We start from the raw sequence: 19748 nt of genomic DNA on the forward strand, positions 1-19748 counted from the left end.
CTTGTTGCCACTGACACTTTCAACCAGCAGTTTGATTTAAGAGAACATCTTGCCAAAATTTCTGAGAGCCACAGTGCAGTCTGCATTGCAGGCTTCTAGTCACTTTTTCGGTCAGTACAAGATTCTTCCTCTTCAAAGGTCTGTGTCCTTTAAATGTATTACTAATTGATAACCATGTTTTACTTTTATGTTTTTATGGTGCTGAATGCAGTGCAAGTCAGCAACCACACTTGAGCCTTTGTTCCAGTGACTCATTCAAACTGGCAAGGAGACAAGGCCAAGTATCAGTTCCTCCTCTTCACATGCACTAATCTGCGTGCACAGATGTCTGGGTCACTGTACTACAGTAAAGGAGAGAGACTTGGAGGGTGGCTTTTTTTGCTACAAACAATTGTTAATTCATTGCCTAGCTCTGTCTAGCCTTCCTACATAAATTCACTGGAAGTCCTACAATATTGTTAATTTAGGACATCTATTTCAGGAAACATTAACCACAGCAATAATTGGTTTCAATTATGGTAAGAAATTACATCATCCAGTACCTCAGCTGACATTTCACACTTACTGTGTGAATCATAATTACTTTACAACTATTAAGATTTTACTTTAAAAAGGCCAAACCAACACTGGTTTTCATTTTTCATGCTTCCACCTGAAAAAGAGGTGCAAGCTATAGAAAAGAAGTACAAAGATCCAAATTTGGACGCTCAACTTGGAAGCCAGCAGAAGATACAGCACCTATCAGGCTGGGCTAGATTGGATTTGAACTGGTGACCCAGAAATTAGGTATTTCTATGACTTTACCCTCCACTGCTCAAGACTCCCAAAAATTGCTTCCCCATGTAAGTATTGAAGTATATACTCTTGTAGAAGACACAAAGTGCTTGGAACAAACCAAACTCCAGCCTTGGAAAGATCCAGAGAACACAAGCTACTTTTTTTTTTTAAGCATCTATATTTCACATGTACAATATATATTTTAGTACTATATTTAATGCACAGTAGATTTTTTTCAGTAGTCTTGCTTCAAGTCATGCTATTTAAAGACAAGACAGTGTGAAGACTGAGAACATAAATTGGATTAAATCCCATTTATGTTTCCAAGACTAACCACTGTAATGAGAAAATAATTTGGGTCTTCTTTTTAGGACGGGCTTATTCAAGAACACTACAACAGGCTGCCATCCCCTTACTTCCCAAGAGGGTATGTGAAGAGCGCTACAAAAGAAGATTCACGGGAAGAATGCTCTGTGCTGGAAATGTCCAGGAACAGAAACGTGTTGACAGCTGTCAGGGAGACAGTGGTGGACCACTGATGTGTGAACGTCCAGGGGAAAGCTGGGTTGTGTATGGTGTGACCTCCTGGGGCTACGGCTGTGGGGTCAAAGATTCCCCAGGTGTCTACACAAAAGTATCCTCTTTTGTGCCCTGGATAAAAAGTGTGACCAAACTATGAATGTCTGGAATGAAACCCAAACTTTGAAGCAGGACAAGCTGAACGGCACAGACAGTGCACAGCTGGGGCCCACAGTGGGTGGAAACAGACACATTTTCCTGATACGTGTGTTTTCCTTTTTGTTAAATCCAAGCTGTATACACACAACCTTTCCAGTTAGGGATTACTGTCCTGTGTGGTAAGGAAGTTTATATATTGCAGGAATGAGTTACATGTATCTAAGGGGAAAGTGATAGCCAGCTGAGAGTAACACTGGAGCAGGACAGCTGGAGAGTTCACGGGAGACTCACTGTCCAGGGAAGACTGCAGTAGCTCCAAGCTATTTATGCTCCAAGCTTCTCTAGAATTAATTACAGATCTCAATTAATCTTCAGTCTAGTTTATTTAATCATTTCTTGACTGTCTGCCTATTATCCCTATGATCTTACACTCAGTCCTCTAAATTTGACTCATGTTTCAGCAGCTAATGAGATCATTAGCAGATTGATTCTTGCAAGTAATTCTGAGTATGTATTAAATGTTAGAAGGAAAATAATTGCCAATAATCAGATCTCCAGCTATTCTGATAATTTTTCTCACAGTTTAGTGTGCATAAAGTACATTCCCAAGTGAAACAGGTAGTACACTTGACTGTTTCCTCACAAACATCCTGCACAGCTACAAGAGCTAAATCAAAAACAAATGAACACTTATTTTCCTTCCTCTAGATAAGTAACATTTGTCTGATTTCTGAAATTTGTAATTTTGAGTAAATACAGCATTTTGGAGAGGATTTACTTATCCTGTTTACCACAACGTTAGACTAAAAAATATCCTGCTCTTCTCATTGCTGGGCTTTACTTTAAGTAGTGCAAAGAACCTCTGTCAATCCTACAAGAGAGAGTTATAAATACATTCAATGGAGATGTTGAGCCAAACCTGTCTGACAAGGTCTATAGTCTTAAACTCCTGTTTTCTACAAGGTAATATTTAGACAGCTCTCTCTTAGTTGCAGCACTGGTTCAGGTTGATCTTTACAGGAAAGCTGAGTTTTCACTGACTTCTAAAGTACTGACACATCTTGATTCCATTTAATCTCTTTTTCCAAATACTGTTCCGTATGCTGTGAAAACTTGGACAACTTATTATAAAAATGCACCGATAACCAGCTTACTGTCCTTCTAGAAAGGGCCACCCCACTGAACCTAGAACACAGAACACAGCAGGTTATCATCATCTCAGTGCAACACTAACAGGATCAGCCTGTGACTGCAGTTGAGAGGCAGCCAGGACAGCTCAGCACCATCTCCACAATCCCTGTCAAAGGCCATTCTGACCATCACAAGTGTGCTCTGCATATTCCATTAACAAACACGCTCATAGAAAGATGAACTGAAAAGCTCTGTGGGCCGTGAAACACTCCAGCGTGACAAGTGTGGCAGATGTGTCACCACATAGTGATTGTGCAAACTGTGACTAGCAGTGACTGTTTCCCTGTTCCCTATTCCCCAAACACTCTGGCTATGACATGTTGTGTGGTGTCTTGTGAAAAAGTGGGATGCTTGCATTCATGCTCTAAGTGGGCAATCATTCATTTCTGTATGGTTCTGTGTCTCTCTGGTGTTATAACAAATACCCACAACTCAATTGCATACAAAGGGGCATTGATATTGCAGAAGCCCCTGTGATTGAAAACTTGGCTCTTAATTTCTCGCTGACCTCACACATAAGTTTTCAAGGTTCATGACTAATTTAAATATCTTATTGGAAAAATGGTGCTAAACTAGTACATGGGGTGCTTTAATATATTTTAGTTCTCTGTAATTCCATGCTATTTGAAATCGTGTGAAGTATATTATTTAAAAAGATGTCAAAAATCACGGTACTGTGACCACCTGCTGTTAGACCAATATGAAAGACTGTGCTAATGAACATTGAAACCATTACATTTTTACTTATATATAGCCCGTTTGATTACAAGGGAAGTACGTCTGTCAAAATGTATCCACTTGTACCATCCAAGCTTTGCTATACAAGACCATTGAGACTTATGGTGAAGTAGTCTATATAGTGCAATATATGCATTGTGTACAGGGGAAATAATCTTTTTTAGAAGCTGAAATATGATACTTGGGGGTGGGATTAAGCCTGCATACTAAGTGTAGTAAACAGATTTAGTACAGTAGTTTGCTAGTACTGCTCTTTTAATAGGATGCTTTATTAGATTTTAAAATGTTGCACTACTGTTTCTATGCTGAGCATGCCTTTCCAGTTTCTAACATAAAATGAAATTGTCTCCGTGTTATGCCATTCTCATTTTTGTTCAGTGAGCCTGATGATGTACATGTAAACAATAAAAACTGCCACACTGACTACAACTTCTGTACATTAATACTGTGGATGTACAAGCAGGTGCTGCAGGAACATCAGCTGGGTAAACTTCACGTGAGCTTTATTAAACGAGAAAGGGTGCTCTTGAAACTATTTTATAAGCTTAGGGCTATTTCCTCAAAAAGGGAAGTTTGTCTTGTATGACAGAATTCCTTCCCACTGCGTTAACTCACACCAGTCAGGCTGTCACAAATAAGTTAATCCTATACTCTGAAAACTGCCTAAGAATGTTTTGACCCTTGCTGCTCTCCCCTCAATTCAATGTTTTAATAAATGAGGTTGTATAAAACCCCCTGCTTTTCAGCCTATGCTAAGGTTTTTTTCTATTAAGCAGGTTGGCCACAGTGTTAACAGTGGCATAAACTATTGGCACTTGGCACTTCTACTACCAGTGACCATCCTGAACACCAGTCTGTAATCTATTCAGGCTCCTCAACACTGTAAAGACTTAGTTAGATGCAGCCCCCCTCAGCTTCCCGAGTTTTTGTTCATTTTACAGAGAATATACAAGAGCAGAAGCATCACTGCAACTGACACACAAAATCTATTAAATTGATCCTGACCCCAAAAAACTTCCCAAAAAGGGCACTTACCTGTAAACCACAGATAAACCAAGATCCCATTTTACAACTACATGCAGAACATCTAGAACCTTAGCTACCTTAATTCCAGAAATACAGCACTGTAACAGCTTGTATAGAACAAAAGGTCAGTCCTCAATATTCTCAATTTTCAATGCTACTGCAACTATTTCATGCCTTTTTGTGCTATAGTATTTATACTCAAGAAGATCCCTGGAGAAACCAATCTCCAGCCCTACTCCTGCTGCTTCCAATTCATTTACCTACACCTGGCTTTCTTCATAGAGCCACAGCCAGGCACAAAAAAAAAAACCACTAAAAAATTAAGGAAGCCACTTTGCATCAGTGTGCTTGCCACAAGAGCAGCACTTTCCTGCCCACGCCTTGTTCTGGGACAGCCCCAGACTTCTCCTGGCTAGTCTGTCTAGCATCTGCTAGGGGAAGGTAAGAAAAGATGTTGTTTTCTGGAAGAACTAAGGTTATTACACAAGCCAAGTCCTCTTAGAGAAAAGGAAACTCAAAAGTACACACTCAGGATTGTTGCCTTCCAGGCTTGGCAGCCACGACCTCGGAATGCCAAGCAGTAAGGATGTCATATGACAGACCTGTTTAAAAGGAGAGAGTAATCACACACCACCAGTTCAACAGGTGTGGTATCACTTACTGTAAGTTCACAGAGAATATCCACTCAGCTGTACTTCCACTGTGGCAGCAAAAGTATATGCTTGAAAAATAAGATGATGTTTCCTATGACAGTTCCTTGATCTCCCTACCAAAACATAACACTACCACTAGAAGTAATTTCCACAGTCTAATCCATGTTGTAACTAAGAGTCCACACTTCCACTCCATCCACTCCCAATAGGAATTCCCACCTCAGTTGCCAAACACTTAGCAGTAATCACACTGCCTGCTGATGATCTCAGTTCTAGCTCCATAGACTTTGTTTCCCAACCCATTCAAAGCCCCCTTACCCTAAACCTCCCATTTGGAACAATTAGCAAAAAACTTTCCTTATTAACTGGAAAATATTCTATAGGAGACTGTGTCAGCACAGGTGGTGTTAGCTAAAACTGTAAGTAAAATGTTCTGATTTTGCAGTGACTCACCATCTACTGGAGCTCCATCTGTTTCTGTGAATATGGAGCCCCCAGGAACTGCAGCTGAAAAAGCAGCTATATTCAAAGTCACTGTTACTGCCCTGAAGCAGCAACCTCTGATCAAAGTCATACCCCTCCTGGAATGGTTCCCACACAATGCATCCACCACCCGAAACCACGGATTCTGCCAAAAGGTGTATCCCCAGAACAGGCAGATTTGGCAAGTGTAACTCATTCCAATGAATGTGCACAGGTCTAATCTTGGTTACCAGCAGAAAGAAAGAAACCACACCTGCAGCCAAAGTCTCTTTATTGATTTATTCATACATTTGAACGCTTTATATTGGCATAGATACCAAAATCATGACTGTAAGTTTCCACATTAACTTTCTAGACTTCAAAAACTTACCTTCAGCTTCTGCAGTACACGGACACTCTTTGCAACCACCTTTCTAACATACTTCAGCAGCAGAGGAGCCGCCACTGAAGGTGCACGTGTCACTGCATTTAATACTCCTGCAGTGTGGTTGGCCACAGGACAGTGCAGCACGGCCACTGAACTACCAAACCCATTACTGTAATTGCTCAACACTTAGTGACAGCCCAAAGAGGAGCAGCACACCCCTGAAAGCTGCACAAAATGGGCTACTCATCCCAACTGTACTTGTATAGAAGCAGGCAGGCTAATTTTAGGTACAGTAAGCTGTGTTCCAGCCCCTCTTTGCAATGATGAGAAGAACTGCAAAATCTCTCTTAAAGCTCTAAATCTTAACTTTATTTAAAAATCAGGATTAAGATCTAGCCTAAAATTAGCCTTTTCTAGCTCTGCTTGATAACAAGAAATATTACCACTCACAAAGGCATCAAAATGAAACAGATCCACCCCCCTCCCAGTAAAAATTAAAATTTTAGTCACAGTTACTCCTAGAATTCACATGTGGAATTTACCCCCATCTTCTTCTGTCATCACAACTCAAGAGTGTTTTTCCCCTGTAAAAACAAGTTTGAGGTAGTTTAATATTGCTACCGGGAAAATATACAAGACAGCAAACAGACATCACCGAACAGCAGGATGCGCTGAAACAATGCTTTTAGTATCCACCTCGTGTTTCCCTCTGCTCCTGTAACTGCAGATTCTGCTTAGAACTCATGTGCTTATTGAAAAAGACATTCCCCTTGCACAGAATACCCCCGAGAAATCTGTGGATTCGGATACCTCTAGTTTGGCAAACGAGTACTGACAACGTGACTTTTATGCTAGGAATAGTGGATTTTTTCTGATGCATCTACACCCAAACCCCATTCCTCCCATTCCTTGCAGTAATGCACTCGAGTGTTAAAATGAAGCATGGCTTAAAATAAAACACCAAACCTATACCTATTTCAGAGAACACGTCGCAGCAGATTAATCACTAAACATAAATTATCAAATCGTTATTTTTCCCGATAAAAATCTCACTCCTGAAGATCTTATTACCTACTATACACCCAGTCACATACTTTTTGGGGAAGGATCTTCAAGATCAGATAAGTCTCCAGATTTTCAGCTTCTGCGCTCCTGTAAAATAAAATAAAAAAAAGCTTAAAAACTGGGCTGTAATCGCTTACCGGGGACAAAAAAGGTGAAAACTGAAAACCAAACAACCAGAAAACACAATAGGGGGAGACGGCCAGTCCCACGGCAGACTCGGTTTGTTACTTGCTACAGTCAACGACTCATACCCACAAGAAGGTACAAGTTGTGCCAATCCGCAAGGCTCTGCTCTTCCATGCCTAGGAAGGGAGTCAGCCACAGGCGGCAGCCCCCATGGAGTCATGGATCACCGCTCCCCACGCCCGCCACGTGGCAGCCGCCATTTTCCCTCCCTTCCTCCCTCATGCGAGCCCCGGCCCCGCGCCGCCTCACGGCTTCCACCCGGCCGCCCTTCTCGTCACGGAGCCCACCTGCTGCTCGCCCCGCTTCTCTCCGCTCCTCTGCCGCGGCGGCTCCGCTGTGGAGGAGAGCGCGCCCGGTCTGCGAGCACCAGCACCGCCGGCTTCAGCTCCAACCATCAACGCCTCTCTAGAGCCCGGCCCTCTTTCGCTTCCTGCGCCCCAGCGCGCCGCCCCTCGACCGGCCAACGGCCTGGCCCCGCGCGCCAGCCGGGGCGGACACCCCCCTCGCCTACCGGCGAACGACCCTCGCGCGCCGGCGGCGGAAAACGGGGCACGGCGGGCTCTACGGGCGGAGAGACGTGGGCGGGCCAGGCCGGTGGGCGTGGCCTCGGGGCGCGCTGGGCGGCAACCCAGGGGCGGGGGCAAGGCGCGAAATGTAAAGGGAACCAACCCCTTCCCGGGGCTTTCTGAAGATACCGAGTAGCACCCTCGGGGGCAAACGGACTAAGGGATCCACGGAAAAAAGGCCGCGGGTACTCCAAAGCAAAGCAGAGCCCTTCAGCTGGCCGAGACATCGGTGCTGCTTCACCTCTGTGGATACACGTGTCTATGTGTATTTGCGCTTGGTCCAGCCATAAACGCTAAAACGATCCCTGCTTGTTATTTGATAACCATGGACTAAGAAGAAAGAAGAGGCTGTGAAAGCTGTGCTAGAAAAATGAAGCCATCCCTTTAGGTGAACACCTCTTCCAGTCCATATAAGCAAACGCTTAATTTGCAGGTTAATGCTGGCCAAATTCCCACACCCTCAATTTTAATTAGTACAGGGTGGAATACAATAGTAGTGACCAGACCATTTCAGTTGGCAGGGACCAACTGCCCAACCACCTCAGGGCTGACCCAAAATTAAAGCCTGTTGTGGGGCATTTTCCAGATGCCTCTCAAACACTGACAGGCCTGGGGCATAAACCACCTCTCCAGGGAGCCTGTTTAGAGTCTGGTCACCTTCTATAAACAAACACTTCCTAATGACAAGTCTAACTCTCCCTAATAAACTGTACCCTTCAGAGCACAGCATCTTATTTAACTATTATTTGTCATCCTCAGCCTAGTGAGGACACAAGCTCAATGTATGTTTTTGAAATTATCACTCTTACTTTGTCTTAAACTCCTCCTCCTCCATTCAGGTTTCCCTAGTCCTTGGTTTCAGCTGTTGATTGCCCTCCTGTTCCTGGGAATTATCCTTTCATGCTGACTTGTGCTGTCTTCATCCATGTGGTACACAAGACAAAAAAAAATGGTGTCTTTTGCCTTTGAGCTCTAAGAATTTGGAGACTTGAAGAACTAAAAAGAAATATTAAATGAAAGCAGATAAATTGGAGAGAGAGGCCAAGCAGGTATTATTTGCAGCAAGGATCTCTTCCCTTTGCTTACTACGTCTTATTACTTTATCACTTCATTTCTGTTATTCTTAATAGATTATGGAGATGGGTATTATACAAAAAGCTTAGACTACTTAATTATAGGTTGCATCTTATCTCTGTAGTGAATGGAGTATTTTGTTAACGTAGGTTTCCTATTTTCCACACTCCTATGAAGATATTAAGCAGCTTTTGCCCAGCTAGATAAGTACAGTTTTCTATTCTGAATGTATTGATAACGTACTGAATTTTCCTTTAGACATTCATACCATATTTTACAGGTTTCTCCTAAGAAGGGTTTTCTCATGTCTGTGTAGGCTGATGCATTGGCACAACCACTGAATCCCTAAGGCAAGTAATTTGAATAAATTCTGGTTGTTATCTTACAAACAGCCAACTCTGGAGACGTTTCTCCAGCACATTAGCGATTTCTGGCGCAAGAAATAAAAAGTAAGCAGGAAGCAAAAGCAGTAAAACGAGCAGCTGCATAAAGCAGCAATATTCACTCACAGCAAGAGTAAGCAACATTTTTCCTTTCTGAAAACATTTCATGCTGCTCCTGTGCTGCTGGATTGTGTTGTAGCTCAGTGTCAAGCTGCAATAGCTGATAACCGACCTGGAAAAGGACAACTTCTGTGAACATGAAAGGCACTTCCACGCAGCACTACATTTTCTTATCAGAGTTTATTGTTGCACTTCAAATACCATGCCACTATCAGAATAATATCTATTTTTTTTTATTTAAAAAAACTCTGAGAAAAATGTTTCCAGCAATATTCATTCAATGTGAATGACAAGAGTATTACATCTATAAACATCGAAATATCTATTTAATTTCTTCCTGAGGAAGTTTCACATTTTTAAGCAATGAAAAAGGATATTCTGTACAAGATAGTCTGCAAATCATTCAAACTAATTCTTTCTGCACAAGTAGAACTGGGAAAATATCACAGTATTTTCAGGAATGTTTGCTCAAATAATTAGGTAATTGAGTATCAGGCTCTGTGTTTACACCCCCCCAAGTGGTCACTTTCTGCTCATAACCACACACTGGTTTTTAATGGCACAGAGGTCTGCAGAAAGCAAATTTCAGAATCTGATTTCGGAAAACAAAGGCGAGGCTCAAATAATCACGCAGTTGTCAAAGAAATTGCTTGTGCAGTTACCTACCAGGGGAACAGAAACCATGGCTGTGTTACCAGCCACAATCAAACATCCGACTTTGACTCGCAAACAGAAACTCATTGTAAGAAATCAGTATTTTTTTTTAAGAGTATTAATACTGATAGTCTATTTCTGGAAACCAAACACTGGTTGTAGGTAAGCTGTGAAGAGAGAGGTTAAACTTTGCCAGATAACTCATGTGGTATGACTTGCTTACTCTGCTGTACTCATGTCCATCCTATGACACGGGAAATAACTCATCTAGCTGCTGCCTGCATGCTGTGCTCAGCCTCCTCATCCTTCATCAAGCTGACTGCATGTTAAAAGTCACTCTTGTTTTTTAAAGGCTCCTGTTAAATGTAAGAACACATTTAAGTAGAATAGCTCTGGAGAAAACAGATGTGGCTTCATATCTTTTACAAAAAGGCGAGAATCTATCCAAGGCTAAGGTCATGCATGTGGAGGACTTGTTATGCCAGTGCCTCATGGTGACCACCGTTGGGCTGTACAACTTCCCAGGGGACAATGTGACCAATGTGCATGTCCCCAGCACTGCTCTGGCCTTGGCTGCCCACTCGTTCCCATTCTTCTCCCAGAGAAGGAAGACAGAGAGGGAATTCTTTAAAACAATGAACGTATGAATGTGGCTGAAGGCCATTCCTCCTGCACGGAGGAGGCACTCAAATCTCTGTGCAGACGGTTCTCTCACCCTGAAAATATCAGGCACTTGATAGGTGCCCAAGGTTTTTCCCATTTTCTTCTATTTTCTAATTGTTCCACTGAAGAACGTGGAGTAACTGAGGCAGCAGTGCACAACAGGAGCTTTGTGCAATCCCTGTGGATTTTTTTAAAAATGTTTGAGTGATGTTACATCAGGTTACATCAAGGGTAAAATCAATCACGCCAGGATGAAAACCCCGGGTATTTTCTCCAGTTATTCAATTTAGTTGTAACAAATCTATACAGATGCTTGCAGGAAGCATGAGCTGTCCATAGCACGCAGAGTACTTGCTTTTACAGATGTTCAAAATCCAGAGTATTTCTTTTATCAAAATAAGAAGTATTTTAAGACAAGTCAGCTTTTGAGACAAATCCACACGACAGTGAATATTTAAAATGAAATGAAAATTCTCATTCTGTCTAATAAATAATAAAGATGTTCATCTTAAAAAAATTCTACTCTAGCAGGTCCTCATCATTAATCATGCATATTCCCTTAGCAAAAATGTGCTGTGTAAAGAATACTGGTATATACAGCAAATTTGTCTAGATTTTTTTCTTTACAGGCTTATCAAAACCACGTATTACATAGACAAAATCAATAAATAAAGATTACCAGTTAGAGGTACAGTAAGGATCTCAACATCTGTTTTCTATTTAGGGAATAACAGACTGGTTTCCGTTCCATTACCTTGAAAGTTAAATCATATGATTACAGGAATGTCGTAAAACAGCACTGAGACACAGAAAGTTTTTCCACCATTTGATGCATGTTTTTAAGTATTCGCCCTAAAACAAAGTATGAAAACATTGTAAGAGCTACTGTATAAAACACAGCATTTAGTACTGCAGTTCTCTTTTGTTTTCACTACCCCTTCATGCCTTTAGAAACACTGGGAGCCAAAGTTCACTGCAGAAGCATTAAGGTCACAGTCAGCTGAAGTTGTCACTGATCTTCTTCCTCAATTTTTAATATCAAATATGTTTAAGATGTTTGGAACCAGGACCTGTATTTTCTTCTCGAAATCTGACAGAATTTTGCAGCTGATGTAAACAGAAAGTTACTGAAATGTGCTACAATTTTGATAAGGTTGAAAGATCTTGGAAAGCAAAAAGGCAAATAAAAGAAAAAATAGTAGTGCAACTTAAGGTAATAAAAGTATGGATCTCTTTCTGCTCTTTTTTAGTTTTTCATCCGTTTCAGTGCAGATACTCCTGATTCACAGCAAGCCTGTGAGTGCAGTGCCTGGATCTGGCTGCTCACAGAACCAGGAGTTTCTTCCACTGCTCCAGTTTGAGTCACAATTGTTTAAGTCTAATACTGTTCATGAGGACTATACTGCAATTTTTGTGCTTCACATGTCCAAATTAATTTCTGTTCAGATAATGGCTATATTCTAACATTTCAGTCAGTACAAGATCAGACATAATTATGGACAAAGGTCCTTACCACACTGTAAGGGGTTGCTGTTACAGGATATAATCACAGGTTCCTATGATAGTTTTGTTTGTGTGAGTTTGGTTTTCTCTACACTGCTTTTGCCAGCAGCTTCCAGATTTTGCTCTGTGTATTTAGTTGCTGTGCACGGCTAAATCATACATATCACATAAACTGTACTTCTCACCTGTGTTTGTACACACTTTGGGTTATTACCAAGCTGATTCCAAAGGCAGAAGTACACTTGGCATTTTGTGCTACATTAACTTTTCTTACCTTATGCAACACAATAATCAAATAGGAAGAAAAACTGTCAGCGGCCTAACAATGGGCTACAAAACCTACATGAGACACAATACTTTTAAACTGATATATAAAAATGTAAATATTTACCATGAAATTGGACAGGTCATGTATTTCTGACGCTTTTACCAGCTGTAAATAACTTCCACATTTGTGCACAGTAGTCCACAAGTCCACAGGCCCAGAAATGTTTGTAAGAAAGATCTGGCCCATCAGAGCTCTAAGAAATGCATGTATTTTTTACAATCCACATGCCAGCATATGGAAATAATTTCTATCTTTTACACTTTTTCGAAGAGGTATATCTTACAAGACCTTCTGGTAGCTGCTGGAGAGTTTAGGTATGATGACTGAAGTGTGGAAGGGAGATTTCAAACAGCTGTTTTCCAATGCTATCTCACTTTCTGCAGCTCCTGTCTCAGCCACGATGGCAGGGGTTGTCCCAATTTGTGAAGAAGTTTTGACAGTTCCACGTTGTGATCTCTGTAGTAGCTTGACAGAAAGGCCCTGCACTGATGGATACAAAAGGAGGCATTTTTATTTAATAAAAGGCTGTACTGCAGTTGTTGTGAATTTGATGTTTCAAAGCTTGACATGTGTCAAAACTTTACTTTCTCTTATACAATTTATATGGTTTTATGCTATCTACTGCATGCAAGTTTAAGCTCTTCAGTTAGGAACTGAACTCTAAAAGGTAATTTCAAAAGAAACAGAGATCCAAATGAACACTGAAGTCAAGGATTTGATTCTACTCTCAGATAGTCATGTAAACATAGAATCACACCGAGGTTGATGCAGTTACTTTGAATTTACTGCACTGAGACCGAAATGAAAGCTTCTAAATTATCTTTGTAGGTAGACATGTATCAGTTAGTAACCTGATTTTGAGAAGTATTTAGAGTTGAAAAAGACAACAGTAAATAAATACAGTCTTGTCTTATCTCTGACCAAAATCCTTCTCACTCAATGATTTTGTGTCAGTATGACTCTACTGATGTGAAGTTACTTACAATTTAAGTACCAGGAGAAAAAAAATCCTGGCTTACTTGGTACATTAATTCTTATTGCTGCTCAAACTGTAAGTTTTTATTTGCATTTTAGTCAGGCTAAATGAAATGGGAATGCAGAACAGAATCAACATAAAACTTACTGGAGACTAAACTGCTGCAGCATTTCATCTGACAGAGATGTCCTCATTTGAGCATTTCTCTGGGGAAGGTACTTAGAAAATTCATGGAAACAGAACTTACCCCCTCTTAAAAGTGGGTAAGAGTCTGAGTTACTTGTCAGGGTCTAACTACTCTCAGGGACAAGGGACCAGACAGAAATACAAATATCTGACCATGACTGAGGAAACACATGTGCTGTGGAGCCCCTGCTGCTTAAGTCCATAAGGTAAAGGGGACAGGGTTTCAGAAGCACTTCATTTGGTCTTCTCTCCCTTCTTATGGTTTTGCCTGCATCACGTCCCACATGTGGCAGCTGAATCCCTGCACAATGCCAATGAGCATAACAGTTTACCTCAGAATCCATAGGAGGGTATTTTCTGCCTTTGCTCTTTCCAAGACACTTTGTTTTTCCTTCTTCCAGGAGCTGACACCAGAATCCCTTATGTGAGTCGAACCTGAAACAAATATCTTGTGGTGTAAAGGCTGTAAAATACTTCAAGGAGGATAAATCTTTAAAGTTTAGACTGAAGACTTAAAAGGTTTAACCTAAAGTTAACAGCCTTATTTTAAGGGCAACCAAATCTAAGTGTCAGAATCCAAAAGGTCTGTGTGCACGTGTATTTATGAGGTACAGAGCAGATGTTACATTGCTGACTGATACTACTGAATCTGTTTTTCAGCTAAAGTCAAAAATAAAGAGAAACTAATTCTACTCCCTTCCTGTTCATGCATGTCAGCATTCTGTGTTCCGCTTATGGAAGTAAAATTTCTTTTGATTGATCCAAAATTCCTACGCAATTGTCACAAAGTTTTGTCTGTCAGCATTGAGTGGCTCAGGGGATGACTTGTGGAAAATTTAACCCTGAGCTGTGTTCTGAGGAATACATCCTGCTGACAGCTCAAACAAGTATGAGAGGCTTTATTTTGCAGTGACCTTACTTACACACTAACTGGTATTTTAGGAATGTTAGGAACATGTGAAAATGATAAATTAATTAACTCACGTTAGGGCTTCAGAGTAATTATAGTGAGGAGAGACTCCCAGGAATTTCTGTACTTCATCCATTACGGTAGATGGGTCAGTTCTCAGCTGCTGTCCATCAATAATGAGCAACTATAACAGATAAAATAAGTGGAAGTTTAATTTAAAATTCATTATTTCGAGCTTCAAACTGAAACTTCCACCTCTGTCAAACTCCTTCATTACATGGAGAGTACTGCACCAGGAAATGATAATTGGTCCAGTTTTAATTATCATCATCATTAATGACCTGGGTAAATGGCATGTTAATTAACTCTGAAATGATATTAAATTGGAAGGTGTTGTGACAACACCGAAATAATAATGAAGGACCTAGAAAGATAAGAAATATTGGCAGGAAATTGAGAGAGATTGGTCCAGCCAAGAAAAAATTATATTAATGGCTAGTACTTTTACAGAGAAAACATAAGGCTACCAGTTCTTCACTATCACTGTGGGATGTAAAATCTGGTAAAAATCTGCATGACAATGCTTATTGTTCAATATTCATGGATCGATTTTGGAGAAAAGCTATGAAAACATAACGTAGAGAATTTCATAAGAACACCATCATATTACAGTATTGTGTATCTCACTAAGAGAAGATACAAGGCTGGCTGAAAAGAGAGTATGTGGAGAATAAAACCAACTGGATGCATCAGAGCTTCCTTGGCACACTCTGGGAAAACAGAAGGTGCAGACTCCAGCCAACTTGTCTCAGCCAGAAGAGTCCTGGATAAACAGAAGGTCTGGATTGCAGCCAGCCTCCCTCAAGTGAAGTAACTTTAACTGTTGGGTGGGGAGCAGTGCCAGACACACTGCTAATGTCATGGAAATCCATTCCAGAAATAAATCTGCCAAGGAGATACTGATCATGTGATACTGTCTGCCTGGCCTTGTGTTATCACATGACATTCAGGGCTTAGGACGTGCATCTCTTGAGGCCTGATCCTACACAGGGCCAGAAGGAGGATAATGATTTGTAGAATATCCCCAAGGATCAGCATTCAGTAGGCAAGGTTTTTACAAAGGTAAAGTTTAAGACAGTATATATATATATATATCTTTAAGGTTAGGATGTCAAGTTACAGTCTTATTCACCTGATAAGGTGGGAAGTAAGTTAGCCATCTTTCAATATGGATAGCGTACCATCCAGGGGCCAGGCATCTCTTCTGGAGAGCTCTGAGCTCAGAGGGGGCTCGAGGACCAGCTGTGATCACCTGATAGAAGCTGAATTTCAGAGCTGCAGGATCTTCATGTGATCGCTGATGCTGTAAAAGAAGTTACATTGCTGAACGTTACAGATCACAAAAGCTGGGAAAACCAGACAAAACTAGTTGGTCTTACTGACAAACATTTCTTAATCTATCCTGTATTTTGAGCACGAACTAGATAACTGTGTCTATAGACTAATTTCTGGATGTGCCATTTACATAAATTAATCAAATAAGCACTTTATCATGTTTATATTATAGGCAGACTTTTGAAAAGGTGTTTTCTGGTATTTCAACCCTTAAAATACTTCCAGGATTAGGAGACACACCTCAGCCCATGTGTGATCACGTATGGTCACTGACTGACGAATAAGAGCTTGCACTATCCAAACCCTTTACATACATATATACTGAGAGCATACACAGAGAGGACTCAAGGTGGAAACCCTGATTTGTGCCTGCCTGTGTTCTTCCAGGGCCGTACCTGGTACCAGGAATACGCCCGGTCGGACGGGTCGATGAGGATGGTGATGATCTTGGCCTTGGGGATGAGGGAAGCAGCTCTCTTGGGAGCTTCCTCAGAGTGGAAATAGTTGGCACTTTTCTCAAAGAGGAAGTCGGTGGTGACATTAGAAGGAGTGGGGAAGAAATCCATGTACCTAGGAAAGCAACATCATCCTCAGATTTACTCAAAAATCACACGAAGGTTGATAAATCCGTTAAGCATATTTTACTCTGGAACACTCAAAATAAAAGCTAACTGCCAAATAGAAGCAAACAGAAGTTTACATTATATTTTTGATGATATTTTACTTGGTACTAGCTTTCTTCTCACTACATATAACTAGACATTGCAGCTATTTTTTGTAACTCGATGAAAATGTTACAATATTCATGTATCTTCTTAAAATTAGCAAATTCTCACTTTTCAGTCAGAACAAACTGCCGAAGCCAAAAGCAGAAACTGAGTTTTCCAAATTTGCCCTTTTGCTGACATCAATTACAGTGCAAAACTGTAAGAAAAAGATACTCAGTATCAGAATTGCTTTCACTCAAAATGAGTCTGTTTATGTGGGGAAGATGCACTGACACAGCTTCATTAGGTAAAAGGTTTCTAAGCAGTGACAGAACATTTCACTTATTGTTCTGAGACCCAGTTTTGGCAAAACATGGGTTGTATTCCTTTTAGTTTTGTGAGCTTTCCTCATCCATCAGGAAGTTGAATTCAAGCAATAGTCTTCTTTATCCATGGCCCTCAGACAACTTCTCGTTATTGTTGGGGAAAAGAATAAACGGGAAATGTTTGTCTTCTTGATTCTTCAGTTAAACTCTACTGATAAAATTAAAAAATGCCATTTAAAACAACCTCTCTTGAAGACCACTGATGACAACTTACACCTATCCTGCTTTCAAAATGGTAATACTGATGTCATGAGGGCTGAAAGAACCTCTTCTGCTTCTGTAGCTAGCCCAGCCAAAGCCTCAGTTAGGGTCAGGGATAAAGCTGCATCTACACAACCCCAAAAGAAATTGAACTGATTGTTATTCATGATTTTTACAAGAATCCTGGCCAATTAATGGACTAATGAGGAGAGAGCTTTTATCTAATTACCACTCAGTAAGCTCATTACAAGCCAGCATTAAAATACACTATCAGACTAGGAAGTCTGAGATATCTGTCTGGCAGACAGAACGTAAATCTAAAATGAAGCAGCTACACCAGTGGGTGGTTGTGAGGATCCAAGACTCAAGTGTGAGAACCTGGCAGTGGTGAGAGGGGCACCCAGTGCACAGGTGGGTGCTGTGGGGAGAACCTGTCAAGAGGACATGCCTGGTCTATACAGGTTGACCACCACGAGCTTTATGCACCAGTGCCATGTTAAGATGAAGGCAATCTGGCACAGGTCTGGCAGCCAAACTGCACCTGCACGTTAGGGAAGTGGATATGGCAGGAGGAACGAGAGAAGCAGCAAAGGGGTCTTCCAGCAACAAGAAAATCTTGATTGTGTGGAAGAACTGGCTCACTGTACTTAGGCTGTCTCCATCAGTGTGGAGCTGCTATGCCTGGCTTGCCTGTCATCTTCACTGACTCCAAAAGCCTCAGCAGCAAGAAGGCAGCCTTCCCATTCCCAGTTGTTCAGCCAGCACCTCTCAACTGGCTGTAACTGGCTGACTCGCCAGGCTTTCCAGTCAAAATCTGCTGCACCAATGACAACTCGGAAAACCGAGTGACTGGCAAACAAATTGGATCTGACGTGTCTGCACAGAGACCACAGAACTGTGCTCACCCTGGTAATTTTATGGATGAATACGAAGTCAAAGGCAATAAACCTACTTTCCCTTAAACTGGGGGTAAAATAAAGAAACAGGACAAAAAAAATCAATAATCCTTCAGTGGTGCTCCCCAGCCACTAGGACACGTTACCACTTCTCATCGTGCAGTGCTGTACAGTGCAGCCCTTTCTGGAAGAGGAGAAACCAGGAGTGACTTTGGTGGAGCTGTGCCTGTGACTTCCTGGTACCCACACAGAACATGGCAGCAGGGACACATGCTTTGTTTTACCATCCCTTACTAACCTACAGAGACACGTCCTCCCAGTTATTTGAATTTTAAAGAACATTTTGAGAGGCTTTTCCTGTCCCCCTTTTTACATGATTACTATTTCTAAATCTTACTTCAAGGAAAAAAATGCCTCTCCCTGCTTGTTTTTTCTCCTAAGAAATAAGACTTACAACGGGAACATAATTTTTGTGTCCATATATCCAACTAACAACCATTACTGTCCCAACTTCAAAAGCATGTGAGAATGAGAAAAACATATTTTGTTACTGTTTTGCATATATTAATATACGGATTTATACAAGAAAGCCTCATAAAAGTCAATGCATTTATGACATTCTGTAGTAAGATTATTCTTCACTTGCATTTCTTTCTCATTTCACTGAAGGTTATTTCTTATCTCACTCTATATATGCACAGTTACCATTACCAACAGTAATGTCATTTTTGTATTGTTCACAATATATAAACTTGTATATTTATACTAATAACCCATCTTACCAATCAATCCCCCTGTGGTAGTTATTTCTATTAAAGAACTGTACCTCCTCAAAGGTTTTTGGGCTGGGGGAGTTACTAATGATGGAAGGATGCATGATCAGGAACAAATACAAGGCTGTGGTACCTGCAAATAGGATAAAAGTCCAAGATTTAAAAAAAAAAAAAATACACACACACACACATTTTTTGGGAGATCATACTCACAGATGGACTAAACCAGCTTTATTCCATTTCATTTCAGTGAGAGGATACTGATTTATGTCACCTAAGATGCTGTGCTTTCTGAGTTTTCAGAAGGAAGACATTTAAAGAACTGTAAATAGTTAACAAAAGAACTGGAATGCCAATGCCTGAAATCTGGTTTTCACACTTATAATAACTGTGTTTTAAAAATAATTATTGGTTTAAGTGAGACTGTCACAAAAAATAATTTAGAACTCTTGCACTCAAGGAGCTATTAGGGACTGGTGAAGATGAAAGGAAGCACATATGCAATTTTCTGATTACAGAGAAGAAAATTAACCATTAAGTTAATTTATAAGCTACTGCAATCTTGCAATTCAAACTGTCCATTAGCAACTTCCTGACTTGAAATAAATGCCAAGAAATAACAGGTTTCTATAAACAAGACACTTGCAGGACAGATAAGTACTTGCAATTCAGAATCCAACCCTTCGAAAAATGTCTGTCCTGTCATCTCCTCTTTCCACTTTGACAAGAGTTTGTCTGTCTTACTGTCATCAACAAAGTGTTACTCATTTTGACAGAAAGCCCCCAAAATCTGACACACACCTGAACCCTGCATTTCATTTATGTTTACTGTCCTGTTGTTGTAACTCACGTTATTAAAGTAC

The 19748-nt window shown here is 40.7% G+C and overlaps 2 protein-coding genes and 1 non-coding gene across 3 annotated transcripts in view; 1 reads left to right on the top strand and 2 right to left on the bottom strand.

The window, feature by feature from the left end:
• The window catches only part of PRSS12 (serine protease 12), a 31679-nt gene extending 30208 nt beyond the window's left edge, over positions 1-1471 (top strand). Inside the window, exon 13 of the mRNA XM_029964050.1 lies at positions 1149-1471. Within this exon, the coding sequence (XP_029819910.1) occupies positions 1149-1456 (308 nt within the window). The 3' untranslated portion in view covers positions 1457-1471. The remainder of the gene's footprint in view (positions 1-1148) is intronic.
• A 5726-nt stretch (positions 1472-7197) lies between these two features.
• Positions 7198-7328, bottom strand: LOC112841330. Its single transcript, XR_003212935.1, has one exon. It is a non-coding gene; the product is annotated as a small nucleolar RNA SNORA24 (small nucleolar RNA).
• A 2144-nt stretch (positions 7329-9472) lies between these two features.
• Positions 9473-19748, bottom strand: part of LOC103762223 (bifunctional heparan sulfate N-deacetylase/N-sulfotransferase 3) — a 136143-nt gene continuing 125867 nt past the window's right edge. The window contains exons 11-17 of the mRNA XM_029964061.1: positions 18895-19018; positions 16318-16492; positions 15720-15890; positions 14602-14711; positions 13950-14052; positions 11379-12940; positions 9473-10317 (exon numbers count right to left, since the gene is read on the bottom strand). Coding sequence (XP_029819921.1) covers positions 12821-12940; positions 13950-14052; positions 14602-14711; positions 15720-15890; positions 16318-16492; positions 18895-19018 — 803 coding nt within the window. The 3' untranslated portion in view covers positions 9473-10317; positions 11379-12820. The remainder of the gene's footprint in view (positions 10318-11378; positions 12941-13949; positions 14053-14601; positions 14712-15719; positions 15891-16317; positions 16493-18894; positions 19019-19748) is intronic.

Source organism: Manacus vitellinus, unplaced genomic scaffold (assembly GCF_001715985.3).
Source record: "Manacus vitellinus isolate BGI_N305 unplaced genomic scaffold, ASM171598v3 scaffold_69_pilon, whole genome shotgun sequence".
NCBI classification, from domain to species: domain Eukaryota; kingdom Metazoa; phylum Chordata; class Aves; order Passeriformes; family Pipridae; genus Manacus; species Manacus vitellinus.